Source organism: Peromyscus leucopus, chromosome 7 (genome assembly GCF_004664715.2).
Source record: "Peromyscus leucopus breed LL Stock chromosome 7, UCI_PerLeu_2.1, whole genome shotgun sequence".
Taxonomy (NCBI): domain Eukaryota; kingdom Metazoa; phylum Chordata; class Mammalia; order Rodentia; family Cricetidae; genus Peromyscus; species Peromyscus leucopus.
The window spans coordinates 49,643,297-49,651,905 of NC_051069.1; the positions used below are offsets into that span (position 1 = coordinate 49,643,297).

The 8,609-nt window shown below is 53.9% G+C and overlaps 1 protein-coding gene across 2 annotated transcripts; it reads left to right on the forward strand.

Moving 5' to 3' along the window:
• The first annotated feature begins 995 nt into the window (after positions 1–995).
• Positions 996–6,197, forward strand: Acp5 (acid phosphatase 5, tartrate resistant). 2 transcript variants are annotated; one of them, XM_028872537.2, is made up of 6 exons: positions 996–1,291; positions 2,197–2,283; positions 2,705–2,971; positions 3,184–3,311; positions 4,996–5,341; positions 5,829–6,197. In XM_028872537.2, the coding sequence occupies exons 3-6, from the start codon at positions 2,705–2,707 to the stop codon at positions 6,069–6,071; spliced, it is 984 nt and encodes a 327-aa protein (XP_028728370.1). In that variant the 5' UTR covers positions 996–1,291; positions 2,197–2,283; the 3' UTR covers positions 6,072–6,197. The 2 variants fall into 2 exon arrangements, with proteins under 2 accessions (XP_028728370.1, XP_028728372.1); XM_028872539.2 differs by lacking the exons at positions 996–1,291; positions 2,197–2,283 and having other exon boundaries at positions 2,455–2,971.
• The last annotated feature ends 2,412 nt before the right edge of the window (positions 6,198–8,609 follow it).

The following is an 8,609-nucleotide window of genomic DNA, read 5'->3' on the forward strand; positions in this document are numbered from 1 at the left end:
TTGTTGTTTGGATTTGGTTTTTTTTTTTTTTTTTTAGAGACAGGGTTTCTCTCCGTAGCCTTGGCTATCCTGGAGCTTGCTATATAGATCAGGCCAACCTTGAACTCACAGAGATCCACCTGCTTCTGCCTCTCAAGCGCTGTGGTTAAAGAAGTGAGCCACCAGGCAGGCCCAGCCTTATTCTTTGGAATTTTAAGGACAGTTTGACTCCCCTCCCCTGAAACGTATTTATTTATGAATGAGACAGTCTCATGTCTGATTCTGGGATGAGGCTTATCTTGACCTGATGCTCCGTCCTCCACGGCCTAAGATTAGAGGTGTGCCCCTGTTTTATACCGACCGACTCGAGTTTGGGATCCAGGGCTTGGTACTCGTTGGCAAGCACTCTACTACCAACTGAGCCACAACCCCAGCCTCCCCGCAAAGCCGCACACTTTCTTGTTTGAAGGAACGGGGAAGACCTGCAGAAGAGGGTGGCTCTGAGCCCCCTCTGCGTCCCTCTCCGCCTAAATTCCTCCTCCCCGGATTGTGCAGGCCTGTTTTACAGGTGGCTGGCACACGTAGGAGTCCAACCCGCCCCCATCCTGCTGCTGGGGATGGAACCAGAGCCGCTCTGGTGCTAGGCAAGCTGACCTGCCACCCTGGTTCCTTCTCACCCACTTTAAAGACCGAGAGACCGGTTAGAGACATCACACCCGACGAGGGAGCCCGGTCGGTCCGGGGCTGGACCTCCCCGGCGCGGCCACCCGGGGCTGCGGGCACCCCAAAGGTGGAGGCAGGTGCTAAGGAAACCAGGTCCCCGGCCCCCTCCTCTCCCGGGACTCTGAGCCCCGGAGGGAAGGCGCCAGGTAGAGGGTGAGGCAGGGCTGGGGCGGGGAAATCGAGGCACCCGCCCTCCGCAAGCCTCCACTCAGTAAGGTTGGCAGAGAGCTGTGGGCACCGGCTGGCCGGCGCCGCCTCTTCACTGGTGCAGCCCGCCCGCCCGCCCGCCCGCGGATCCCCAGCTCGGCTGGGTCAGCACAGTTTGGCTTGGACCCTGGACCGATCGGGGAGGTGAGACCGGTCGGGCCAAGCCCTCCGCGCTGCCTCTCACGGGGGAGGGGTCTCTGCCCGTTCAGGTCACCCACTTCCTTCCTGTTCGGCTCAGCCGAGAGGTGCGACTGGGGAGTCCACAGCAGACCCCCCGCGCTGGGTGACCTGGGGCGAGTCCCTGACCCTCTCTGAGCCTATTTGCAAAGCTCGGAACGAGGGATTCCAGGATCCGCACTCGCAGGGACTGGAGGGATTGGTGGTGAGTGTTGAGGGAACTAAGTCTGAGGAGTATAGGGGAGGAGGAAGGTGGGGAGGTGAGAAGAGGGCCCCACCTACCACAGGACTGGGCTCCGCGGTCAAACGGTGGGTGTGCCCACAGCTGCTGGGGGTGCTGCAGCCACGTGGTGTGTCCCTTCTCGGGCTGGAAGGGGGTGGGGAGGCCAGGGAAGATCCTGGACGGAACTTCCTGGAAAAGGCAGTCAGCGGCGCTGTTTATGGGGGCGAGGTGGACACAGAGACAGCCCCACCCTTAGGTGACTCCGAACACGGAGCTCACGTTAGAGACGCGGCAGGACTCCCGCACACGACAGACATGCCCAGGGGTCTGTCGCATGGGTGCCACGGAAGACTTCAGGCCTGTCATTCCAGCACTTGGAAGGCAGGGGCAGTGGCTGGGGAGCTCAAGGTCATCCTTGGCTACCTAGGAAGTTTGGGGTCAGCCTGAGAGACCTGAGACTCTGTCTCCAAACGAAAAAGAACAAAGAATTGAAGTATGTGTCACAGGCAAGCCGCTCAGGTTGCTCGGAACCAGAACTCCCACGCCAGAGCAGAGGCACCCACTCGGTCTGGCTCAGATGCACACAGAAAAAGTGACAGCTAGTGACAGGCGGCCAAGCGTGTGACACAGTGAAACAGGTTCAGCCTCACGAGAGTGCACAGACACTCAGACACGGGGACCTACGGATGCCCGGCACACATACAATCAGACTCTGGCCTGCAGCGCCCGAAGCTTCTCCCAGCCCAGCCCAGCCTGGACGCCACCCCACCCCCAGCCCCAGGTCCAGTTCTGGGGAAGTCCAGTGCTCACATGACCAAGGGGAGGGCTTCTGGACCGTCCTTGGAGAAAATGCATCATCTTTCCCAACGATGCACTTCCTCCCCCAGGGAATAAAGACTCGGTGATCGCCAGTTCTGCTCCAGGAGCCTGATCACCTCTTGCCGCCTCAGCGAGCAGCCTGTGCTTCCTCCAGGGTGAGTGCCAAGTGCCAGCGGAAGGTGATGGAGGAGGCCTGGGGGGCCACCCTGCCCTAGCTCCTCAGCTCCCTGGCCAGGGCCAGTTGCTGCTGCTGCGTCTTTGGAACAGACAGCTGTGGATAGCTAGCTCTCGTGTGTGTGTGTGTGTGTGTGTGTGTGTGTGTGTATGTTGAGACAAGGTCTCGTGTACAGCTGGCCTCAGACCTTCTGTTTTCACTTCTCAAACTTCCTATGTAGCCAAGACTGGCCTTGAACTTCTGATGCTGTTGCTCCGCCTCCCCGCTGCCTGAGTTTACAGGCATGCGCCATCACACCAGGCTCAGCTGGCCCGCCTTTGCTCGGAACAGGGAAAGTGGAGTTCTGAGGGCCTTGCTTTCTGTCCTCAGTCAGGGACTCCAGACACTCTCTTCCCTCGCAGATGGACGCACAGACGGTGCTGCTGGGCCTGCAGATCATGTCACTCCCGCTCCTGGCTCACTGTACAGCCCCTACTCCCACCCTGAGATTTGTGGCTGTGGGTGACTGGGGCGGGGTCCCCAATGCCCCATTCCACACAGCGCGGGAGATGGCCAACGCTAAAGAAATCGCCAGAACCGTGAAGATTATGGGTGCGGACTTCATCATGTCCCTGGGGGACAACTTCTACTTCACTGGAGTGCACGATGCCAATGACAAGAGGTTCCAGGTACGAGCTCAGCAGCAGGGTTAGAGGTGACAGGGGGGAGGTCACTTCACCCTGGGACCTTCCTCTGGGGAGGGCAGAGGGAAGCAGAAACGCTCCCCCAGGTAGGTACCTGGGACACCAAGTGGTTCCTTAGTCCTTGGTCGCTGATTTGGTGGGAGCAGCAGGGTGGCTGCTGACCCCGGAGGTGGGGCGCCCCTTTCTGTCTGTCACAGGAAACCTTTGAGGATGTGTTCTCCGACCCTGCCCTGCGCAATGTCCCCTGGTACGTGCTGGCTGGAAACCATGACCACCTTGGCAATGTCTCAGCACAAATTGCCTACTCCAAGGTCTCCAAGCGCTGGTGAGCCTTCCCTCCTTCCCAAAGAGCCTCTCGCTCAGGGACAAGGAGACCCTTGGCTTTGGGGGGAATGTTTATTTTTCATTGTACCGTATTTATTGGGGGTCACAGGACATGTGTAGAGACCAGAGGACAACGTGTGGCAATCGGTTCTCGTGTCCCACTGTGCGGCTTCCCGGGCTGAAGCTCAGGTCATCAGGTGGCAGGTGCCTTCCTCACTGAACAGTGGCCCTGCCCTCAGAAATTCCGTGGTTTTGTTGAAACAGGGTCTCTTGTAGCCCGTGCTGGCCTTGGCTATCCTATGTAGCCAAGGATAATCCTGAACTCTTGATCCTGCTCTCTCCCTCTCCCAAGGGATAAGATTTCAGACATGCACCACCACACTCGGCTGTTTGTTTTTTGAGGTGGGATCTTGCTGTGGAGTCTAGACTGGTCTCAGAAATTAAGATTCTCATGTCTCAGCCTCCAAAGTGTTGACATGACAGATGGGCCACTGTGCCTCGCCAAATAAGCCTTTCAGGCCCGAGACGCATGCTCAGTCAGGGCAGCGCCTGCTAAGCAATCACAAGGACCTGAGTTCAGTCCACAGAACTTGTGATAAAAGCTGAGTGTGGAGGCACGCACCTGTAATCCTAGTCTGGGGGTGCAGAGACAGAAGGCCCCTGGGGCTCGGTGGGTAGCCAGCCTGGCTGAATCAGCGAGCCCCAAGGTCAGTGAGATACCCTGTCTCAAAAAGGAAGGTTGGTGCAACATCTCCGTGGGTAAAAAGCACCTGCCTTGTAAACCTGAGGACCTGAGTTCAATCCTGGGAGCCCACAGTGAAAAGAGAGCCCATTACCAAAGGTCGTCCTGTGACCTCCGCACGCACACATGCACGCACGCACGCGCAACAATGAAAAACTAAAAATGGAAACAAATGCAGTGTAGCTGGAGAGATAGCGCAACAGTTAAGAGCACTTGCTGCTCCAGCACAAGGACCGGGGTTCGAATCCCAGCCCCCACATGAACAGCCAGGCACACTCTCTTTCATGCATGCAGCTCCAGCAGTAAGTGGGGTGGGAGGGAGGAGAGGAGGGTCAGTGGGGCTCGCTACCTTCCAGGCTAGCAAGAAAAAAAAATGTGAGCTCCAGGGTCAACGAGAGACCTCGCCTCAGAGGAACAAGGTGGAGAGTGATTCAGGAGGAGACTCAGCTCGCTCCTGTGGCCTCCATGAGTGCATAGGTGTGTGCACGCCCACCACGCACACAGAAATTCACCACAAAAAGGTGCATGGCTCTTGAGGAACAGCATCTAAAGTTGACCCTGACTTCTGTGCACATGTGCAAACATGGAAATACATGAGCACACACACACACAATTAAAATTTTCAAAAAGAGCTCCTTTGCCTCGGGGTTCATTTCCCAGCACCCATATGGCCGCTCACAACCATCTGTAACTCCAATCCCAAGGGACCCTTTTCTGGCCTCCATGGGCACTGCATGCACTCAGTACACAGTCACACATTCAAGCATATACAATTCAGGCAAGCATTTGAGCATAGAAAATTAAAAATAAATAAATACAATCTAAAAAGAAATGTTTTTAAGACTTTTTTTCCTTTAAATAAAAACAGGAAGTCCTTTGGCCAGAACTAATCTTGGCGTGGCTCTGCCGAAAATATTTAACCACAATTCTGTTCCCTCCACAGGAACTTCCCAAGCCCTTACTACCGTTTACACTTCAAAATTCCACGGACAAACGTCACTGTGGTCATCTTCATGCTGGACACAGTGATGCTGTGTGGCAACTCTGATGACTTCAGCAACCAGCAGCCCAAAATGCCCCGAGACCTGGGGGTGGCCCGCAGCCAGATGTCCTGGCTCAAAAAGCAGTTGGCAGCAGCCAGGGAGGACTATGTTTTGGTGGCTGGCCACTACCCCATCTGGTCCATTGCTGAACACGGACCCACCCGCTGCCTGGTCAAGCACTTGCGGCCACTGTTGGCCACGTACGGGGTCACGGCCTACCTGTGTGGACATGACCACAACTTGCAGGTGAGAGCTCTGTGGATAGGATGGGGAATCTGGGATCCTTCCAGGAATCTGGCCAGGTGCCGCATGGCCAGACTCCAGCTGTTCAGAGGGCCTCTGCTGTCTTTGTGAACATCAATACCCTCACTCAGATTACGATGTCAAGAGGGCATGGCTCAGAAGCAGAGTGTTGGACTAGAATCCTCAGTGAGGGACTGGGGTGTGGCTCAGTGGTGCTTGCCTACCAAGCAGGAAGCCATGGGTTCTATCCTCAACACTGAAACACACACACACACACACACACACACACACACACACACACACCTCCCCAAATGCCAGAGTAACTCCCAGTTGTTCTGTGAAGTAGGATTGATGTACTCCTGCAGATGGAACAAAGAGGTTATCCACCTCTTGCTCAAGGTAGCGCTGTGGTCAGGGATGGACCTATTCCCACACTTAAGGTAGGTCATCCCCTGGCTACAGTGACCAACCTTGCATCCTCTGCCCTCAGTATCTGCAGGATGAGAACGGAGTGGGCTATGTGCTGAGCGGGGCCGGCAACTTTATGGACCCCTCTGTGCGACACCAACGCAAGGTCCCCAACGGTTACCTGCGCTTTCACTACGGGTCCGAGGACTCCCTGGGTGGCTTCACGTATGTGGAGATAAGCTCCAAAGAAATGAGCATCACCTATGTGGAAGCTTCTGGAAAGTCACTCTTCAAGACCAGCCTCCCCAGGCGACCCAGACTCTGAACACCTAGGATTCTGCTTGGCCCCTAGTGGCTCCGAGGCAGGAAGCCTCTGCACGAGTGGTGGGTAGGTGCTGTGAGGACCTCGCCCACAGGCAGCTTTCCTCTGTCCTCGGTGCTCTGGAAGAGTGGGAAAGGAAACCACAGAGGCTTACACACACGAAAGAAGTATGGGCACACGGACTCGCCCCAACCCACTGCCGGGCTCACCCCTGAGGTTTTGGGGTAGAGCTTTCTTGGAGTGAGGCTTTCTTCTAAATCAAGCATTTTTATTGCCGCCACTATTCAATAAAAGAATAGTTGTCCAGGCTGCACTTGTCTCCAAATGGGTGCGTCATCAGGGTTCCAGTGCATGTGTGTGTACGCTTGTTGGTGAACGAATCTTCAGGGCGCATGTGGAGGTTAAAAGACAACTTGTGGAAGTCTGTTCTCTCCTTCCACTGTGTGGGTCCCCGGGATCAAACACAAGCTCCCAGGCTTGATGGCAAGTGCCTTACTTGTTAAGCCCTCTCTCTGGCCCTCCCTTCTGTCTCTTAGTCCCATGCATAACCAACTAACTGCATATGTGGACATTAACCCTCCTACCCCAGCTGTGGGACTGAGAAATCCAGGTCCTATGCTACTATGAAATCCAAGGCCTCCTGCATGCTATACAAGGGCTCTACCACCGAGCTACATTCTTAACCCTTGGGGTTTTGTTTTTGTTTTTGTTTTTGTTTTAAGCCTGGTCTCATGTAGCACAGGCTGGCCCTGAACTCCAGGTGCTTCTGTCTCTGCCTCCCCTCCCCTACCCCGTGCTGGGATTACGGCATCTGCTATCATGCCTGGTTGTGGATGTGATGTTAAGTAAATATCACAATGCAAAGGTTGAGCTTGTGGTCCCAGGTACACAGGAGAATGAAAGAGGAAACCACTGGGGTCTACAACTTCCGGGCCAGCCTGCCAGCATACCAAGGCCCCGCTGAAAATTAACAGCCAGCTTGCTAACTCTAGCAGTCCAGAGTCAGAGTCAGGCTTAGCTCTGTGAGCTCTGGGTCACCCTGCTCTACAAAGCAAGTTCCAGGCCAGCCTGTGCTACATGGTGAGACCCTGTCTCAAAAAAAAATAAATGAATGGTAGAGAAACCCTGTCTCAAAAAAAAAAAAAAAAAAATATATATATATATATATATATATATATATATATATATATATATATATATAAATGTATCAATAAATCAACCAATCAGCTACTTCATCAGAAAGAAGGACAGAGTAAGTCCCCAAGTTCCTGTTTCTAGTCACCCTCCTTCAAACCGACCCCCCTCACCACCTTGAGCCAAACACCATCCTCACCTTCCTGTTTATTTGTTTGAGACAAGGCCTCTTATAGCTCAGGCTGGGCTCTGGCTTGCTGTGTGACAGAAATGACCTCGACCTCTGGATCCTCCTATCCTGGGGATGGAGGCCAAGGCTTCATGAATGCCAGGCAAGGACTCCACCAACTGAGTTACATCTCCAGCCCAACTTTGTTTGTTTGTTTGTTTGTTTTCGAGGCAGGGTTTCTCTGTGTAATCCTGGCTGTCCTGGAACTCTTGGCTGGCCTGGAACTCAGAAATCTACCTGCCTCTGCCTCCCAAGGGCTGGGATTAAAGGCAGTGTTCCACCACCGCCTGGCTTTTTATTTTGTTTTTATTATTGTTAAATTTTATTTATTTTTATTTATGTGTATGTGTGTGTACCTGCTTGTCTGTATGTGTGCCACATCCTTGCAGGTGTCTACAAAGGCCAGAAGAGGGTATGGGGTTCCCTGGGACTGGGATTACAAACAGTTAGAAATGGAACCCAGGTCCTTGGCAAGAGTAGCAGGTGCTCCTAAACCCCGAGCCAGCTTTCCAGTCCTGGCCCCTTTTTTGAGAAAGGATCCAATTAAAGTCCAGGCTGACCTTGAGCTCAATAAGTAGCCAAGGATGAGCTTGAACTCCTGACGGCCCTACCTCCACCTCACAGCAGGATGTGCTACCACCTAAAGCTCCACGTTTCAGGGGCTTTTGAGAACTGAAGGCTTTGAGTACACCAAGCATGTGATGTACCCCAGAGGCCTGGGTTCCTTTTCCCCTCAGTGCTGAAGATGGAGTCCAGGCTTTCAAACACACTGACAAGCTTTCTGCCTACTCCAAGTCCCTTTACTTACCCACAATTCATCAGTTTGTCTCACGGTATTAACGTTTGACCATTTCAGTTTGGAGCTGAGAATAATCACACATTCAAAACTCTGAAGTTCATAGAAAAGTGCAGCAGGGTTTGGTGATGTACACTTACAATCCCAGCATCCAGGAGGCCGAGACTCAAGGATCAGGAGTTCAAGGCCATCCTCTGATACTCAATACATTCAAGATCAGCCTGGGCCACGTGAGACCCTGTCTTAGAATAGATATATGAACCAGGAGTGGTGGCACATGCCTTTAATCCCAGCACTTGGGAGGTACAAGCAGGTGGATCTCTGTGAGTTTGAGGCCAGCTTGGTCTATACAGCAAGCTCTAGGGCAGCCAGGACTACACAG

Bases quoted from the DNA above. Each gene is read 5' to 3' on its own strand.
- Acp5 (XM_028872537.2), top strand. From the start codon at position 2,705: ATGGACGCACAGACGGTGCTGCTGGGCCTGCAGATCATGTCACTCCCG. The intron at 2,972-3,183 runs GTACGAGCTCAG...TGTCTGTCACAG, and splicing joins CCAATGACAAGAGGTTCCAG to GAAACCTTTGAGGATGTGTT. The intron at 5,342-5,828 runs GTGAGAGCTCTG...CTCTGCCCTCAG, and splicing joins GACATGACCACAACTTGCAG to TATCTGCAGGATGAGAACGG.